Source organism: Passer montanus, unplaced genomic scaffold (assembly GCF_014805655.1).
Source record: "Passer montanus isolate IOZ18808 unplaced genomic scaffold, ASM1480565v1 scaffold47, whole genome shotgun sequence".
In the NCBI taxonomy this organism is placed as follows: Eukaryota; Metazoa; Chordata; class Aves; order Passeriformes; family Passeridae; genus Passer; species Passer montanus.
This window is the reverse complement of record NW_024369596.1, coordinates 332,143-351,839: the sequence shown is the minus strand read 5'-3', so window position 1 is coordinate 351,839 and position 19,697 is coordinate 332,143. Positions and strand designations below refer to the sequence as shown.

At 56.6% G+C, this 19,697-nt stretch overlaps 1 protein-coding gene across 3 annotated transcripts in view; it reads left to right on the top strand.

Moving 5' to 3' along the window:
• Positions 1 to 6: 6 nt before the first annotated feature.
• The window catches only part of ZBTB16 (zinc finger and BTB domain containing 16), a 54,074-nt gene continuing 34,383 nt past the window's right edge, over positions 7 to 19,697 (top strand). For 2 of the 3 annotated variants that reach the window (XM_039722136.1, XM_039722137.1), the window contains exon 1: positions 7 to 1,746. In XM_039722136.1, coding sequence (XP_039578070.1) covers positions 479 to 1,746 — 1,268 coding nt within the window. In that variant the 5' untranslated portion in view covers positions 7 to 478. The remainder of the gene's footprint in view (positions 1,747 to 19,697) is intronic. The other variant, XM_039722135.1, reaches the window with a different exon arrangement.

Here is a 19,697-nt window from a genome sequence, read left to right as displayed (position 1 = left end):
CGCGCACCTGATGGGGCCGCGCTGCCGGCGGGACGGGGCGGCCGGAGCCGGGGCCGGGCGGCGGCGGGGGATGCGCACCTTCCTCTGCCTTCCCTCCCCTGCCTTCCCCGGCCGGCGGTAGCGGGAACGCGGCTCCGGCAGCTGCGGATCCGCCGCGCAGCGCGGAAACTTTTGGGCGAGTCGCTGCTGGGCTGCGGGCTAACTTCCATCTCTCTCCCCGCTCCCTTCTCCTCACTCCCCTCTACTCCCTGCTCCGTTCTCCTCTCCTTTCCCCCCCGGCTTTCCTCTCTCCCCGTCCTTTTTTCTCTTTTTCTCCCTTTTCTCTCTCTTTCGTCTCTTCCCTCTCTGCTCCCCCTTTCCCGCTCCACTCTGCTCCTCTCCCGCTCCGCCTTTTGTTTTCGCAGATAGTCGGCACACAAAGCTGGTCCCAGATTTGAGCGACGGCGAGACACCCTGATGTGTGAGCCTGGGGCGCGCCATGGATCTGACTAAGATGGGGCTGATCCAGCTGCAGAACCCCTGCCACCCCACGGGGCTGCTGCACAAAGCCAACCAGATGCGCCTGGCGGGGACGCTGTGCGACGTGGTCATCATGGTGGACAGCCAGGAGTTCCACGCGCACCGGACCGTGCTGGCCTGCACCAGCAAGATGTTCGAGATCCTCTTCCACCGCAACAGCCAGCACTACACCCTGGACTTCCTCTCACCAAAGACGTTCCAGCAGATCCTGGAGTACGCATACACTGCCACCCTGCAAGCCAAGGTTGAGGACCTGGATGATCTGCTCTATGCTGCTGAGATCCTGGAAATTGAGTATCTGGAGGAGCAGTGCCTGAAGATCCTGGAGACTATACAGGCCTCTGAGGACAATGACACCGAGGTCGCCATGGCTGATGGAGGTGCTGCCGCCACCACTGAGGAGGAGGAGGAGAAGAAGTCGAGGTACATCAAGGGCCTCTTCATCTCCAAGCCCACTGGTGAGGAGGGTGGCTATGCTGGCATGGCCAGCCAGAGCCTGCTGGCAGCCACAGTGGAGCAGAGCCCCTCTGCCTCCGCGTCCTACTGCTCCCTCTCTTCCATGAGCCCCACCAAGGCAGCGGTGGACAGCTTGATGACCATCGGGCAGTCACTGCTGCAGGGCGCCCTGCCACCCAGTGCCCCCGAGGACCCACGCTCTGCCACCACCCGCCGCCCCTCCGGCCTCGCCGAAGTCAAAGCTGAAGCGATGCAGGTGGATGAGGCCTCCAGCCACGACAGCCCCCGGACGGCCGAGCCCGGTGCCTCCAGTGGGGAGAAGCCTGAGGAGAAGGGCAAGGAAGGACCTGGCACCCCGACCCGCAGCAGTGTCATCACCAGTGCCCGTGAACTGCACTACACCCGCGAGGAGGGCGCCGAGCCACCCCCTGAGCCTGGCCAGGGGCTGCCGCTGGGGCCGGAGCCGTCCGCCGCTGCCCCGGGAGAGAAGCCCTTGGGCATCTACTCGCTGCTGCCGAACCACAAGACTGAGCCGGTGCTCGGCGTGCCGCCCGCTGCGGCGGCCGCCCTGCACGTGCAGCCGGCCCTGGCTGTCTCCATGGACTTCAGCGCCTACGGCGGGCTGCTGCCCCAGGGCTTCATCCAGCGGGAGCTGTTCAGCAAGCTGGGGGAGCTGGCAGCCGGCATGAAGACGGAGAGCAGAGCCCTGGGTGAGCAGTGCAGCGTGTGTGGGGCAGAGCTGCCGGACAACGAGACCCTCGAGCAGCACAGGTGAGTGCCGGGGCCGTGCTGTGGCGTGCTGCACCGGGCAGCCGGGATCTTGCCAGAGGGTTTTGGTTTCTGGCTGAGTGTCACACGTGCCGGTGCAAAGTTTCCATCACGTACCCCAAAACCAGCTTGTGGGGTAGCATTCTCAGAGGGATGGCTGTTGCAGCTCCCCCAAGCCTGGTTACCGTGCCAGAAGGTTCCTTCCAGTGAGTGCTGGCTGGGGACAGCCCAGATGAGCTGGGGCCGTCGGTGTTTCCTGCGAGCAGAAACACCACCAGTTTCCCTGGCTGGCATCAACCGAGCAGCTCACAGTTGCTTCCCTTTGAGTTTAGGGATCTGCGTGTGGGGAGATGCAGTAGGGACAGGCAGCACTCGCCCCTCTGCTGAGAGCTGTCCCCCCTGTGCCAGTGCCGGGGCACGCCAGCGTGGGCAGTGGTGGCAACGTGTGGTGACCTGCCAGCCTGGGGGGCTTTGTGCCGCTCAGCTTCCCGGTTTATGAAGCATTTACACTTCGCACAGAGTGGCGCGGGGGTCAGGCTGGGTAACGCCGGGGCGAGCGCACGGGGCTCGGGCTGCCGCAGAGCCGCGGGTCCGTCCCTGCGGGAAAGGTGAAGGGCTGAGCCTCCGGTGGCCGCAGATGCGGCTTGGGGGCTCCCCTGCTCGGGTGGGGGTCTGTGCTCGCTCCCAGCCCGCACCCTGGGGCTGGCTGCGGGCTGGGAGCGTGGTGCTGGCTCCTGACACGTGAGCTCAGCGCTCCGCTGCTCATTGCCTCCCGCTCGTGCTTCAGGCACCAGGGCTTGTTCCCTCATTTGGCCGGGGGAAGGAGCCGCGTTAATTACCGCACCAAAATCGGCGTCGCCGGTCAAATGGCATGGCTCTGAACGTGCTCCGGCGAGCGCTGCTTGGCCCCGCTGTGGCCGCAGCCCCGCTGTCGGACAGCAGCGTCCCGCCTCGGGAAGGCATCACCGGCACGGTGCCGTGGCTTCTCCCTGCCTCCCCTGTCAGATTTTTAATGAATCAACAGGTTAATTAGTGTGATGCGCGTAAGGCTCCAGGGCCGGTGTCCGTGCCTCTGGCGGTGCTGCTCGGGGCGGGATAGCGGCTGCGGCTGCCGGAGCAGCGGCTCCCGGTACGCCCAGCCCGGAGCTGCCGAGCCGCGCTCCGAGCCCTGCGCGGCTCCGCCAGCGCTGCCAGCATCGCCCCCGGCTGTGCCGCTGTCCCCTGCGGGCAGCAGCCCTCGGCCCCTGGGGCTCCTCGGCTCCGTGTGCGGGCACAGCCGCTGCCGGCTTTGTTCCCCCTGTGGCAAGCGGGAGAGCCGGGGCTGGCGCTGGCTGCGCCCCCGAAGCGGCTCGGCCGTGCGGTGATGCAGACCGAACGTCACCGGGAGAGCTGCAGTGAGGGCTCAGGGAGAATTTTAACGTGCCGTTCCGCCACGCTCCCAAGGCTCTCCCTTGCCCCCTCCGAGCCCGGAGCAGCAGTTGCCGTGGCCGCAGTGGGGGGCGATGCTGGGACTGTCCGGAGGCTCCAGCAGTGAATGTGGCCGTGGGGAGGGAGCGCTGCGCGGGCAGATCTTCCCGCGGGGTCGTAGAGAGAAGAGAGAGCATGGCCCAGCTGTCCAGCACGGCAGCCCCTATTTCACAGCGCCTTCCCGGGCTCAGCTTGTTTTGACAGCCGCGGCTGCAGCCGTAGCTTATTTCTCACTTATTCATGATCTTATCGTGAGGCTGGGCACACGCCATGCTCCGCGGGGCTCGGGCTCTGCCTGGAGCGTGGAGCTCAGCGCTGGCCCCTGCCAGTGGAGCCTTAAAGGCAATTGCTGAAGCCAGCACCAAACTCTGTTTGCCTGTTCTTGCTTTCTGACCGATTACCTGGCGCTGGCAAACTTTGCAGGGTTAGCCAAATCCTTTGAGCCGTGTTTAAACTGATCTGTAAGACTGTCCGTGTTGAAAGGCATTGGGTAACAGTCCAATGAACTCACTCCCCGGCCCCCAAAGTCTAAATCCCAGGCGGTTTGTGTGTAGACAGGGTCTCATGTGGCTTTTTTATAGTGTTTGCTTTCTAATACGTTGTGAGAATTACCATTTGGGGAGGATTTGTGGGCTCCTATTGTATTCATGGAGCTGTTAAACAGCATCTGCGCTGGGCTGGGATCTGCAGCTCTGCCGGAGCAGCTCTGGTGGCAGCTGCACCGTGCTGGCTGCGGGCTCCTCTTCTCTCCCCTGCCTGGTGCCGGGGGGCCCGGGGGATCTGCGCCCTGCGCTGGGGTCTGGGCAGCACCTCCCCAGCCGGCTGGAGGGGCAGGATGTGCACGGTGTCACCGGCTGGCTTTCGCTGACCTCCTTCTGCCGTGCGCTCGCTGCTGTGGTTTTGCTTCCGACCCCGCTGCGAGCGGAGGTGCCCGACCAGAGCCGCTCCCAGCTGTGGGGAGCTGGGGGCCAGGGACGGGGGGCAGGGGCACCTCGCTGTTCCGTGGGGTGCTCGGCTGCCGGTGTGACAGCTTCCACGTGCCAGGCCCCTGCAGGTGACAGAGCCCGAAGGCACCCAGCACCGACGCCGCTCATTCGCAGGGAGCTCGGTGAGCCAGTGCGTGCCGAGCCTGTTTGCAGAGCACAGGCAGCCCGTGCATATGGCAGGGCTGTTTGTTTACACACACACATGCCTATGGAAGTGTAAACATATATGTTTATAGTCTTGGAGCCTTCTGAGTGTTGTTCCTGTCTTCATTAGTATGGGAAGCACGTGCGGGAAGAGGGAGAGCAGAGGGTTGGCCTGGCCTCGGCAAGCACAGGGGGCCACTGGCTCTGGGTGACAGACAGTGCCCGAGGGACAGTCATCTGCCCTGGCCCGCTGTGGTGACACGGCTCCTTGGCCTCGTGGCAGCATTGTCTGTGCTGTGTCATACCCAGGAGCACTGAGCTGTGACCTTTGGGGGGCCAAGTGGCCACAAGCCAGGCACTACCTCTGATGACGGTTTTCAGGTCCCTGAACCCACTGGCTGCTGCATGATCCATTTTCTTTCCCCCTTACCAAGCTTATGATTTTGACTAATTGACTGTAGATTGAGTCGTCGAGTCTTTAATTTTTTTTATAAAAGATTTCCTTCTGGGTTCAGCAAAGTTCAAACTTAATCTAATGTTAGTATTGATCGTCACTTCTAATTGCAGACAAAAAAGCCATAGTTCAGTGGCCCTTTTGGGGCTGTTTTGTGAAGGAATACCTCCAAGCTCTAAGGTGAGAGCTGTGCCAAGCTGCCAACTGAGCCTGGCATAATCTGTCACCGGGAAGGTCAATACCTTAAAACTTAAAAAAAATGAAACTGTCTTTTATAAAATGATAGTGACTGGGAAGCTGCCAGTGGGGATGTGATCCCATGTGCTTTATTTATGGCACAGCCAAGACCCCAAGCCAGTGGTGCCCAGGAATTCACCCGCCAGGCGATGCGGCTGCGGGCAGCGTGTGTCAGTGCAGGATGGAGATGCTGGGCTGAGAGCAGAAGGGTTTTAATGGTGTCATGAGGCCAGTGGAGGCCAGCGGTGGGTGAATGCTCCTCGTGGGGTGATTTTGGGTGGAAGGTGCTTGTCCTCACTGTCATATGGGGGGATGCACCTTGGGGAAAGCTTCCATTCCAACTGTCAGGTCTGTTCTGCATTTTGAGGTTGCATGGCTGAGCTGTCAGCTAAAGATGTGTGTGCACCAATGGGGGATTAAGGACAAGGGTAAGGAGGCTCACTGTACCCCAGGCTCACTGTACCCCAAACTCCAGATTTGTGCCCTCTTTTCCCACTGAAGGGCAGAAAAGCAGTGGATCTGCCTGTCTGCTACCAGCAGCACCAGTGTTCAGGGCCAAGCATTGATGCTCCCACAGTCTGAAATGCTCCTGCTTGGGAAAACTGCAGCTTCCCATGGGGATCCAGTCTTTGGCTCTTCCTCTGGCAGCCTCACCTCCCCTCTCTCCACCTGGATTAGCTGAGCGTTGTACTGCTAATGCCATTAGGCACGTTGGCACTGCTCGGCATGTCACAGTGAGAAACAGATGCAGTGTACCATTAAAGCAATAAACGTGATAAATCGGATCCCAAGTGCTTTGTGAGATGTTATTAGTGTTAATTTCAGTAGCTGAATACAGTAGTTGTTTTTTATTTTATTTTAAGCATTTGTCAATTTATGTTCCACTCCAATTTAAACTTTTAAAAAACGGAGGAAAAATGGAAAGCAAGCGGGGGAGGGAAGGAAAAGCCGGGGCAGCAGCCCCCCAAACTCTGCCCATGATTACTTCCAGAGTTCGGGGATGACCTGGCAGCTCTTGTTTCTTGCTGATGGGCCTTATTAGCAGCACCTGGCATCATAAGGGGCTAATGGAAACCAGCGTTCCCGCTGCCGGGCCGCGGCGCAGGGCAGCCGGGCGAGGAAGCCCTTATTAGCTTTATGGGCAGGGGGACGTGCCCCGCTCAGGAAATGAATGTTGCAGCTAAGGTCCACAGCGCTGACCCCGAGCGTGTAACCTGTGAGCGCTGGCCGAGACCCCGCGCAGGATGCTTGGGATTTCGGGGGCTCTCTGGTTCTTGTCATGGGCAGAGGGGGAATACAACGTGGTATGTTGCAGCCTTGAACTTTTGATTTATTCAGTGGGCGACTTAACCATTTCCATACCCAGCTCCAAGTGTGGAGGGAGGAAAGCTCCCCTTTGGTTTCCACATAATTCCGTCCATTATTCTGCATCAGTTTGGTTGTGCATGCGCTGCATTTGAAAGGGAAGCTCTGAGGCTCCCATCAGAAAACACCTATTTCTGTGTAATTTTTTGTTTGTTTGTTTGTTTGCTTGTTTCCCCCTGCCCAGTGAAACTCTGGTTTCTCCTGGCCATGATGCCTGGTGCTTCTGACACCTTGCAGAGGGACATCCAGGGGCGTGATGGGGTCATTGCCTGCTCTCTGCCTGGTGTGCAGCCCCTTCTCCAGCACTGCTCAGTTCCCAGGGACCAGGACCCCACTGGCTGCAGGGCTGGGACCCCAATGCATGAAACCTGCTGCACTGAGGACGCTTGGGTGGCTTTTCCCCAGAGCTGGCTGTTGCTGCACAGCTCAATGAGGTTTGCAGAGCATCCTCAATCCTTGCTGCCCCTTGTACAGTAATGCTGGTTACAATGCATTTACAGCTGTGCAGAGGGCCCCTCAGAGAGCCTGTGCTGCTTCAGGGGTGACTCTGTCCACCCTTTCCTCCTCTCCCCGTGGAGCATGGCAGTGGTGCAGAGCAGCCTGGGCTGTTGGTGACGGAGCATTCCTGCAGCCTTCTCTGCTTCTGCGGGATGTTGGCTCTTTAGTTACACCAGTCTGTAAATCTGTTTTCCTTGGATAGAGTAAAATGATCTGCATTTTCCTTTTTGCCTGCAATTAGCAAGATTTTTCTTTTATTCCCCCCCTGCCCCCCTTGACAGCTTCAAGAGAGGCTTTAAATGAGTAATTACTAAATATTTCCCGGCAGCCAAACACGGGGCCATGGCATCTCCTGTTGCAAAAGTGAAAAATATTTCTGTTTGCAGTTAATTTTAGTGGCAGGCAGATCATGTTAACTGGGTGTAATTGCTTCCAGATATGGCAGAGGGTTTTGTGTGTTGGGATGAAGGGTCTGGTAAGTGCTCACTTCCTGTGTAAATTAGCCTATTCCATTCATTCCTCCTCACCCGGCAGTCCTGGCTTGTGTCACTCTGCCGGTGAGGGGTTCTTCTCCCTGGCCTGGCTCAGTGCTTTATGGTGGGATCAGCCCTTAGCAGGGCATTGGTCCCTCCTTTGCTGGAAGGGATCTGCATCCCGCTCTGCAGCCGGTGACCTGGACAGAGCTTGGCATGCACCCTGGCCCTGGTAGAGTTTGGTGGTGTGACAGGTACCAGCTGAAACAGGGAGAGTGCCACAAAGGGAATTTCAGACAGGATTTCATATGAGCAACAGGGAAAGGTTCTTGCATCGTTTGGAATAAAGCAGACATGTCAGGGGAGCCTGCGTGTGGCCGCACACCTTTTTAACATCGGCTGATGAGTTGCCAGTGCTGTTGTGATATCTGCTTTTGTTCCCAGGCTCAAGCCCAGTGGCTCAGACCTGCCGTGGGGTGTTCAGGAGCATCACCTCTGTGTCCATTCTGGATTATCTTTATCCAGGCTGAGGCATGTCTGAACCACTTGGTTTCAGTTTGGAACGTGCCGGTTCGCATCGAGAGTGCTCCGGGCAACTTCTGTGCTGACAGCAGAGCAGCAGGTACCTTTGGAAGGGTACAAGTGCTGTTGGACCACCTCATTCCCAAGAGGTCGGTTCCTCTTTTTGGCAAGAGGTCACTCTGCATCTGAAGGAGGGAGCATTGCCCTAAAATCGGGGTTGCGGGAGGGAGCCTTTGTGGCCCAGGCTTACGCGCTGGCCGGGGGCCAGGGCCGCCCGGATCATTTTCTCTGTAGTGTTCTTAACTGATTTTAAGTAGATTATGGTTGGATACGTGCCCTGCTGTGCTGGTTCAGGTTTCCATCGGCCTTCGTTGTCTCATTGCTGTTTTATTGGCGCGTTGTTTAGCAAAAAAGCCGGCAACGCGCGATTGAGGAAAAGCTTCTCCACGTAGGCACGAGCGCTGCAAAGCCTGGCTGGGGCCGGCCGGCCGCCATAAATCAGCGTTAAACACCCTGCTTTGTGAGGGTGTCAGCGCGGGAGATGGGCTGGTTATCGGCGTGTATCAGCCGGGCTGATAACCCCGCGCTGGCGCTGCGGCGCGGAGCGCTCTGCCCGCCGTGCCACACTCCGCCTTGGAAACCTTCACCTTCATCCACCCGCAGCTCACGGCGGGGAGGAAGGGGCTTGCTGTCACCTTGGTGACCTGTAAAGAAGGGAAATGTCAACTGAGCATAAAAACAAAGAGATACTCAAAAGAGCCCCAGCCCCAAGCACGTCCAGCGTGCTTCAGAAGGCGTGTAGTAGGGGACTTGGGACATGTTTTAGTGGTGGCTTTGGCAGTGCTGGGGAGTGGTTGGTCTCAGTGCTGTCAGACCTCTTTCCTGACCTTTGTGATTCCCCAACACCAGCCTTGCCAGAGTTCAAGGACAATGCTCTCAGGCACGTGGTGGGATTGTGGATTTGTGGATCCCACCGCCCATCTCAGGTGGTGGGATTTTTGGGGCTGTCCTGTGCAGTGCCAGTAGCTGGATGTTGATGATCCTTTTGGGTTCAGGATATTCTGTGATTCTGTGATTTCCGCGCCAGGTACTGCACCAGTTACAGCCCACGTGTGGTTTGCCACTCCATCACAGCTACTGAATGTGCTTTTATGCTTTTGCCACTGAGTCTGGGGATGGTGCTGGACTCCACATGCTTTGCCCTTGGTCACCTTCCCTCATTCTCATCTCCATGGAGTATTTATAGTAAATCATATTAGAAAGGAGTGCTAAGGAGGAAGCATGATTCATCCTGCTTGAAACCACCACTGACATAAATAAAGGCAAAGCGCTTACTACGTGTTTTTTATTATGGTATTTGGGGACAGGTTGTACTAATTTTGGCGTGCAGAGAGTAAACCCAGGAAGGCTATGACTCTAAGAAATCCAGTTTCACCACAGCACATGCTGTGTTTTTAAAAAACTCAACCAAAACCCAGCCAGCCTTCTTGAAAGTGCATGTGCATGGCAGCGTTAGGCTTTTGGGGCAGCTCGTTTGCCTTCCAGATTTCACTGGAAGTGTCTTTGGCTGTTCCATTGGTTTCTCAGGGCTTTGCTGTCGTGCAGGAACAGAGGTGGCTGTAAAGGCATCACCTTTACCTGTGAGGGTAGTAGTTCCCAGAGCAGCTGTGGCTGCCCCATCCCTGAAAGTGTCCAAGGCCAAGCTGGATGGGGTTTGGAGCAATCTGGGATAGGGGAAGGTGTCCCTGCCCAAGGCAGAGGGTTGAAATGGGATGAGCTTTAAGGTCCCTCCCAATCTAAGCCATTCTGTGTCGCAGGTCTGGAATAGGATGTGCAAACTGTAGCAGGAAAGCGCTCCGTGACGAGGGGAGGCGCAGAGAGGATGTGCAGCGACACCCTGCCAAAGGCTGTCAGGCTGAGTCCGGGCTGCCCCAGCGCTCACAGGCTGGTGATGGATCTTATCTGTGCCGGGCACGGGCTGCGGTCGCGGCCGGCTGCTCGCGCACGCCAACGGCCTTGCGTGGGAGAGATAAGGCAGCAGCTTGCATGCCTCGCTGCCCCTGCCCCGCCACACGGCCCTGGCAGCGCCTGCAGCCCGGCCCGGCCACGGTGGCACCTGCCCCGTGCCCCCAGCCTGGGTCCCGGTGGTCGGGGCACGCAGAGAGCCGCCAGCCCACGCAGCGGGGCCCCTTTCTGCGAAACGGCCCCGCGCTCGGCACCGAAACCCTCCTGCCCCCCCGTCCAGGGTGTTCTGCTGTTTTTACCAGGAACGAGGTGATTTCCTCTTCTCTTTCTTCCTTCCCCCTGTTCGTAGAAAAGATCCCCAGTGCCGAGCGCGGGGCAGGGCACTCCTGCGAGTCAGAGCGGTGACCAGAGGCGCTTGTCACACGTGAAGCCTCTTTGGGCAGCTCTGCCCTTGCCTTCTCTTGCACGTGTTGTAGTGGTGGGAACCAGCATGTGCAATGAAACTGGCAGAAAACCTGCTTCCCTGTAGCAGGAATCATCTTAGGAACATTTTAACTTGGATGGAAACCTTCCCAGTGGAAGAAAAGTGAAAAGCAGTTGGTTTTGCTTCCCAAGTTCTTGTCTTCTCCTTGGGTGAGGGATGGGGAAATTCTACCCTGACACAGCTATGCCTCCCCCGGCCTTTCAGTTCATCATCACCCTAGCTGAAGGGCAGCATTTGGTTGGGGTTTTTTGGGGGAATTTGGAATTTGCATTTTGCAGTTTGGGGCTGTGGGGAAGATTGCATGTAGGGCAGGGCTGTAGGAAATGGGTGTTGTGGTGGGAACTGGGCCACTGGCAGCTCCCCGCCTGCAGGGTGCTGAGTCAGCAGTACCTGAGAGTGGGGCAGCACCGGGGCTGCCAGGGGATGCCCCAAGACCTGCCTGTGGGATTTCCCCAGCCCAGCCCTGCCCACGGATCTGGGAGGGACACTGGCATCTCAGGATGCAGAGAAAAGCACCTGTATTGATTTCTGGCTCCTCTGACCCTTTAGCTGGAGGCAGCTCTTCCCTCAGCGCTGAACCAAATGTAACTTAAAGCAGTGCAGAAATGTTTGTCATCCTTCCCTTGCAGCAGCGAGCACTGCCCAATGCATTATTTAGCAGGGTGGGATCTGTGGCAGGCTGCCCTGGGGCAGGGGCCAGGACCAGCCAGCTCATGGGTGGTGGGGCCTCTGTGGGTTGTGTGCTAAGGGTGCAGGCATCGCTGGGAGGAGAGCTTACACTGGACCTTGCACGGGGAGAGAGACCAGTCCAGCTCTGCCTGGCCAGAAATGGGAAGAGAATGGCAGAAGAGAGGACCATGGTGCTGGGGGGCTGAGTGAGGGATTGCAGAGACAGGCATCTCATGAGGATGAAACTCTGGATGCTTTTCACTTCTCCCATGGTGCTGTTGGCGCATGGTGTGGCACCGAAGGCTGGGCCAGTGGCACCGCTGGCAGCTGTGCCACATCCTCCTCGGGCTGGAGTGCAGAACAGCTCGCTCCCTAATTAGCACCTTGGTTGCCAAGTGAACGGAGCGGCCGTGCATGGCGAGTCCCTGCCACCATCCGTGTGCCGGGGAAGGGCCCTTCCATCGTCACCACGTGCTGTGCTGCGGTGCGCAGCCACCGAGACCGAGGCGCCAGAGCCGCGCTGCCCGCAGCCCTCCTGCTCTGGGGACACGGGGACTGTGACCTCTGGGGACTGTGTGATCTGGGGACCCAGGGACTGTGTGATCTGGGGACTGTGTGCTCCAGGAACCCAGGGACTGTGTGCTCTGGGGACTGTGTGCTCCAGGGACTGTGTGCTCCAGGGACCGTGTGATCTGGGGACCCAGGGACTGTGTGATCTGGGGATTGTGTGCTCTGGGGATTGTGTGCTCTGGGGACACGGGGACTGTGTGCTCCAGGGACTGTGTGCTCCAGGGACTGTGTGATCTGGGGACCCAGCAACTGTGTGCTCTGGGGACTGTGTGCTTCAGGGACCCAGGGACTGTGTGCTCTGGGGACCCTGGGACTGTGAGCTCTGGGGACCGTGTGTTCCAGGGACCCAGGGACTGTGTGCTCTGGGGACCCAGAGACTGTGAGCTCCGGGGACTGTGTGCTCTGGGGACTGTGTGATCTGGGGACCCAGCAACTGTGTGCTCTGGGGACTGTGTGCTTCAGGGACCCAGGGACTGTGTGCTCTGGGGACTGTGTGATCTGGGGACCCAGGGACTGTGTGCTTCAGGAACTGTGTGCTCCAGGGACCCAAGGACTGTGTGCTCCAGGAACCGTGTCCTCCAGGGGCCATGTGCTCCAGGGACCCAGGGACGTGGCTCTGCTGCTCCACGTGCCCCACAGCCCAGCCTGCCTCAGCAAGGTGCTGATTTACCGCGTGCCCGTGCCCGGGGACTGTGTGCTTTGGGGACCCAGGGACTGTGTGCTCTGGGGACCCTGGGACTGTGAGCTCTGGGGACCGTGTGTTCCAGGGACCCAGGGACGTGGCTCTGCTGCTCCACGTGCCCCACAGCCCAGCCTGCCTCAGCAAGGTGCTGATTTACCGCGTGCCCGTGCCGGTCATCCTCCAGGTGCCCCCGCTGCCACCTGTTGCACCGAGGGCTGCTGCTGAGGCAGCCCTTCTGCTCCGAGTGTATTTTCAATTACCTCTGGTCACCTCTCACACGGCGTCTGCCCTGGCTGTCTGGGTCAGACATGAGTTAGCTGCAAGTGTCACCGTGTTAACGGGAATAACCGTGTGGTCTTCGGGGGGACGGTAACGATGGATGTTAATGCCTGTGGGACGGCAGCCTGTGGCAGCACTCGTTAAACAAGGCTCCATTTGGATTGCCAGATCCCTTTGATTCTTCCTGCATTATCGTCTGCCTCATCCTGGCTCTGCATCCCGGCATTGGGGTTTTATTATTTTATAGGAGCTGTAACATTCGGGCTGTGCTGCGTGGCAGTGGTTGATGTGCTCTCCCCACCATCCTCCTCCTCTTCAGGGTGCTCTTCAGCAACAGAGAACTGTTTGGTGGCTGGAGCGTGTGGGGCTCCTGCCTCCAGATGTGTTTTGCAGCCAGAATATCCCACGTTTAGGGGTGTTTGTTGGAAAATCCATAATATTTGTACTAATGAGTGATGGTTTTGTCATTTTCAGTGTCTGTTGCTGGTTACATTCCCCTGTGTGTATAAACTTTGCCTTTTTCCTTAGTAAATAATGCCAGGGAAATGAGAGTGAAAAGCATCATGACAGTCTGGGCACAGAGATGGGGCTGTCCCTGCACTGCTGCCTGTCCCAGCCCAGCTCTGGAGTGTCAGGCAGTCCCAAAAGGATGTGCAGAGCAACCTGGATGCAGCCCCAGTGCTGACACTTCAGTGCAGCACTGAGCTGCCCAGGGGGAGCACCAGCTGGGGAGCAGGAATGGTGCTGAGCATTATTTTCACCCAACATATTATTGTTCTTGCAAGAGCAGATTTGTAATCTATTTAACTTCACAGTGCCCTGTACCCCTTTAAACATTACCCCTTTAAATGTTTCCAGTGTGCTCTCTCTGATGGGTTACCTTTTCTTTCCCCTTGGGCTATAATTAGTGTCCTTTACACAGAATTGCCTTAGAATTGGATTTGAAGAAGATAAGAATCAAATTACCAGTATTTATCTTGTAAATTCCAAAAGTTCTACTGAGAGGTACTGTACAAGAAGGATTTTTAAAATATCGTGTCCTGAAAACACCAACCTCCCGTGGATCCCAGGATTCACCTGAGGGTCACATCTGCAAAATACCTTGGGATGCAGGACAGGGCAAGGAGAGAGGCAGGATGGTTCTGCCCCCACCAAAGCCCTGCTGATGGGCTGGGGAGAGAGCTTGCTGCCAAAACACCTCCCCAGGCAGGTGGAGGTGCTGAGTCAGGGCAAGCTTCCCCCCTCCCAGTGCTGGATGCAGGGTGGGAGCATCATCTCAGGCTGGGCTTTGGTTTTGGCTGTCACATCTGGTCCTGTCTAGGCTGGAGAGGAGAAGCCTTTGAAATGCCACCCCTCTCCCATTTTTGCAGGCTCCCACCTGGGGTCCCTCCCCACTCTGACAGGCAGTTCTCAGATGGTGAGGCAAGTTGAGCACCAGAAGTGGATGGAGGTAGTTTTGGTGGGCTCTGCTTTCACAGAAATTAAGGATCTGAATTTAAATGAAGGAGATGGAGAGCCCGGGCAGCTAAGACTATATTTTCATAGTATAAGCAGTTGCAGAAGAAGATTAATGGCATCTGTGTAAACACTCCATCACAGCAGCAAGGGGTTGGGTTTTTTTTAATAGTTAGAAAATACTAAGGATGGCTGGAGGCAGGAGACACCGTACTTCCCTTCTGCTCACACCTTCCACCTCCCGTCCATCCCACAGTAAATATTCCAGCCAGCCTCAGCCCCGCTCTCCCTTCTGGCAGTAAATTACATATTAAAGTAGCCTGGTAACTGAGCACTGGTTGCTGCGCGATAAGCTCTGGGAAATCGATATGTTTGCCATGTGCCTGCTTGTTTATGACACCTGCCTGCCGAGCAGTTGAGCAATGCTCCCCGGGCCCGGGCTGCACTCACGGGAGGGGCTGCAGCAGCACCGCAGGATTTCTTTGCTTCCCAAGTGAGACATTGCCCAGAGCTGCCTGCCAGCATCCTGCCAGGGGGGTAAAGTAACAGCAGCGATGGTCTTTGGTGATGCAGAGCACGGGGAGGCAGGATCAGAGTGTGGGTCACAGCTTCATCCATTTTTGGGGCTTCTCCTAGTCCCTCTAAAGGTTTCTGCTCTGCTTCCCTTTGCCACCTCCGTGGGCAGGAGTGGGAGCAGAGCCCAGGCATTTAAACTCTCATTTTGTGCACCCAGCACAGGGAGGCAGCTGCCCACACACAGAGCTTTGCAGGTGGGGTTGGCATCTTCAGAGCGCTGTGCCGCGAGGCACAGACCCTGCATTGCCCAGGGTGACACAGAGGACAGGACCCGCTGGCTGCATCCCAGTGCTCGGGATGTGCCCCAACCCCTCAGTCTGCAACAGCTCAGCTCATGAACAGGGATAGCCCTGGCTGCAGAAAACTCTTCCCTGGACTTCTCAGCCCAAGAGTCTGGGTGCTTTGCCTGTGCAAGGCTGGGTGCCTGCCCACGTCCCCCAGTGGGGCTTTGGGGTGGGAGCAGACATTTTTTTCTGAAATCCCAACTCAGCAAGCTGCAGTAATTGACCTTTTGACCCAGATATGAAGTTGGAAGGTAAAAGATACAGCTTGCAAGTTTTTTATAAAACTGTTGACCTCTCACAAGATTAACTCAGAGATAATAGTAATTATCAACAGCTTATGGTGGATCCAATCGATGGTGAACATTACCTCCTGCCTAAAACTGAAGGTCGGTGTTTTACTGCAGCAGAGATAACTGTTCACTCTGCCATCAGCCAGCAATACCTCCCTGTGCAGAGGAATCCCCTGAACAGAGCCTGTGTGGTTCCTGTGGGAAAATGGACTCATGGGGTGGGTCAGTGCAGTGCCCAGGCATGGGCTCTGGGGATGCTGAGTGCTTCAGGACAGAGCAAACAGCCTCCCTGGCACTGGGCTGGCACACCAGGACAGTGGCTCCCTTGGGTGCTTGGATCAGGAGAGTGGGCAAGGAGAGGCAGCGCCCTGCTCCAAGAGACACGTCCTCTTCCCTAGCTTTTGATTGTGTGCTTTCACTTTTTATGTACCAAAGATTGTCCATTTAATTAACTTGAGAATGCAATTTCAAAACCACTAATGCTTTACACATGACAGCTTTTAAAACACAAGTAGTGTTCCAGTACTGCGCCACACTCCCTCTGCCTCTCCTGGCTTGTTTTGGAGACAGACATTCCTCCCAGCAGACCCCGATTCTTGAGCAGGGTTTGAGCTGATTTGGAGTTTGATCCTGGCTTTGCCTTGTGTGTGCCTGGGCTGGCAGGAGCCTCCATAAGCAATGGCAGCAATTCCCTCCATGTCCTTGTCTTTCCCTGGGTGTCACCTGTTAATCTCCAGCCAGCTGTACCATGAGCTGGAGCATCTTTTCTCTGGCACTGCTGAGCAGGATTTGTTTCTGTTCCTTAAGCCTTGGCTTTATCTTTTTCACCTTTTTTTGGTAGAGCTGGTTTCTAATGGATGTGCTTCTGTGCACACCCTCGCTTTTTATCCCTCACCTGAAGCACCCTTCAGCCTTTCCAGGTTCCTTAGTTTTTACCAGGCATCTTTAAGTTGTCCTGAATGGATAAGGTGGGGAAGTGCTGCAGATGCTGCAGAGGCTGGCCAAGTGGATGCAGCATGGTCAGCCCAGGCAGCTTATCCAAAATCTGCCCACCCTTGCTGGTTGAGACCCCAGGGTGGCCTCTCTGCAGCCCCCACCCATGGCATGGATTGCCCCAGAGCCGACTCCTGTCGCTTCCCTCACTGCCAAGGGGAGCTGCAGGTGGCTCTGGGGAACCCCCAGTTTTCCCTCCCACGTGCCTTTCCCCCAGCCTGGCACAGGGAAATGGGGTGGGAACCTGGAGGCAAGTTGTTGTTAAAAACTTGCATGCACCATCCCCCCCCTCCCCTTTTTTTTCCTCCCTTTTTTTTTTTTTTTTTGTAGCTTAGAAACCTCTCTTTGTGGCAGAAGGCTGGGAGGGTTTGAATGCCACATCCCGGCGTAGGAGGCTGACTGGGACCATACGGCTTTATCATTCATTAATTCCTGTGCTCATTCATCCCCCTATTTAAAGTTCTCTGTAAAGACGGGAGCTACAGATGGTCTTTTGGTACCCGCTTTAGCCGTCAGCCCTCAGCCCCGACAAAGGGGTACAGAGGGAGCAGCAGAGTGTACAAAATATTTCCAACCATTAGAAATCGAGGTCTCATTCACTGGCAGCTCCTGTTTTGAAAGCGAATTTGTGCAGGAGCATCGTAACCCCTGAGCCAGAGCCTGGCCAGGAGCAGGGCTGCACTGAGGGGCATCGTCCGCCGCTTTTGCCTCTGGTAATTTGGTGCCAGGTCACTGTTTCCAGTTTTATTTAGCAATTTATTGCCGTTACTACACCAACATCACACTCTGGGTGCGGGAAGCCGTGACCAGAGTGTGCCTGGCAGGGATGCTGTGCCTCAGGCGTCCCAGGGCAGCTCGTGCTGCCTGGTGGTTTGTCCTTGCTCTTTGCTGCCACAGAGGCCACCACATTCCCAACATGCTGAGGTTTTACACGTGGTGACAACGCTGTGCTGAGCCAGGGATGCGCTGGGGCTGCAGTGCTGGCAGTGACACCTCTGCCTGCCCTCGCCCCAGTTGCCACACGTGTTTCCAGTCCCACAGGGGTGCCCAGGGCTCCCACTGTCCCTGTTCTTGCCCTCAGGAAAGGCACCAGTGCTGCAGGGATGCTGGCAGGCAGGGGGGTGGCAGTTGCACCCCTTGACAGAGGAGGAATTGCCAATGTCACAGAGATTGTGGAGCTGCTGGGGCACACAGGGGACATTTCCTTAACAAACAGACTGGCTGGCTGCTGCCAGGGGGGCTCCAGACCTGATCCTGGGCACAGCATTCACTGGGGTGAGCCATCCTTTCGTCAGGAAAGTCGGGACCAAAAGTTTTCTCATGGAAAAACCAAATTCTGCAATCTCGTTTTTGCGCATGCTGTGCTTAAATATTAACACCAATTGAGCAAATTGCCTTTTAACTGCCTTTATTTGCTTTCATTAACGGTATAATTTAAAAGCTCCCGAATTTGCATGGAACCTGTTGTGCACGTTGGGGAGGGGGGTGAGGCTGCTCATAAATGAATTAATGGTGAGCAAGCCTCCTTGGGGAGGTCCCAGGGTGCCAGGATGGCTCAGCAACGCCCGGGTTCGGGACGCCGCGTACTTTTGGCCGGGGCCAGGGGGAGTGGGGCGTGTTGTCAGCGCTGGCGTCCCGCTCCGAGCTTGGCTCGCCAGGAAGGTATTTATTTATTTTTCAGCAAAACATGTTGTACACTGAGCAAAACTAATTACGGAGAGCTGAGGCAGCGTCTTCCTGTTGGTGCAGCGGCACTGGAAGCGGTGCAGGAGGGGAAAGCTGCGGGTAAAAGCTGTCAGTGCCGTGTCCAGTGCAGGGCCCTGCTGCGGCGAGCAGCATCTCCCCACACAGCTCTGACATGAGCGTGATTCCAGAGTGATTCCAGCGTGATTCCAGCGTGATTCCAGCCAGCGGCCGCTCGCTCCCTCGGCGCAGATGTTGTGTGGCTTTGGGAGCAGAGCCAGCTCGGACACGGTGGATGCAAGGCAGCCCCACGTGCAGCACCGTGCAGTGCTGACAGCTCTGCTCAGCCTGTGCGAGCTCCTCTGACACTTCCCGTTTCCACAGTCTCTCCCACAAACTGTGTTTTCCAAGGGGATTTTGCAGTTGGGTGGGCAGCAGTGCCTGAGCTGCCGAGGGGCTTCCCTTGCTGCCGTCTCCTCTTCCTGGGCACTTGGGGCTCCCCAAAACCCGGTGCAGTGCAGGTATGTTAATTTGCTGCCTTGACAAGGTGCATAATGTTCGCTTCCCAACTTGTAATTGGAAATAATTAGTTCTTTGTGCTCCCTGGGAACTCCTGAGGAGGCGGTGCAGACCTGGGCAAAGGCAGCAGTGGAGGACAGGAGGAGACCAGTCCAGGGGTGGGAGAAGCACCTGGGGAACCCGTGTGGAGTACAGCATTTCCAGCCTGTCTGAGCACATCTCTCCTGGTGGAGAAGGACTGTGCAAGAGCCCAGAGTCACAGTTCCATTAATCAAAGACACTTCCACTGCCCCTGTACAGCAGCACGGCTGCTGCGCCTGTCCCTGGCTGACAGCTCCCTAATTCATCTTCTCAGGGAAGGGGGATGCTCTGCTGCTCCCCACTCCCACTACCAGTGCTGAGGCCGTCGCCTGTTCCCTTCCCAAACTTTTGAAGCCCAGCCAGCATGAGGAATACTTTGGGAGACTCTCTGGAAGCCAGTGAGCACAGGGCAGGCAGTGTGCTCAGAGCAAAGGCATGACCTGTGGCTGGACTCCTGCATGCTTGGGGTTCTCCCATCCCTTCTCCAAGGGAGGTGTCTCTGCCCATCACCAAAATACAGCAGAAAACCCCAGTGTGTGCCAGACAGTCACATCCCAGGAGCCCAAACCTCCAGAAAGGCGCGTGACAATGCAGAGATCCAGGCAGTGGCAGGTTGGAATTGGGCATCCTTAATTCCAGCTACAAAAACACAATGTTTTGGAGTTGCTAATAATAAGAAAGTGTTTTCATCAAAGCTTTATTCGTCTGTGTGCTGACATCTGGAGAGCCAAGATAGATATTTTCCTTAAGACTGTATTTCCAAGCCATGAGCTCTTCCCTGGCTGTTAATTAATCCTTTGTAGTTTAGCGACTGATGAAATCATGACTCTATGAAATTTTAATCCTTGTGCTGTATAGGCACAGCCGACATTATCAGAGGACCCCAGGTGTGTGCTTGAAATTAGTTTGTTGAATCTCTTGCATATTTGATTACCTTATAAAACTCCTCAGGATGCAGGCCGCTCATGGGAGCAGCAGCATTTCTCTGTGGTTTGTGCCCCTTCCCTGTGCAGGTCCCAGGTGGGTGAGCCAGGGCAGAAACCAGGGAGGCACCAGGGAGGGGCATCAGCATCCTCAGCATCTCCATAGGGAGGTGAGGGGTGGGAAGTGCCTGTCTCCCTCATGGAACAGAGCAGCCAAGCTGTGGATTGGTTTCATCTGGCACCTGGGGGCTGTTCCTACTCCCTGAAGAGGAGCTCAGGGCAGGGAAGCAGCTCCTGGGCCCATCCCGGCTCATCCCTGAGGCAGCTCTGGGGTACCACCCTGTTACTGATGCAT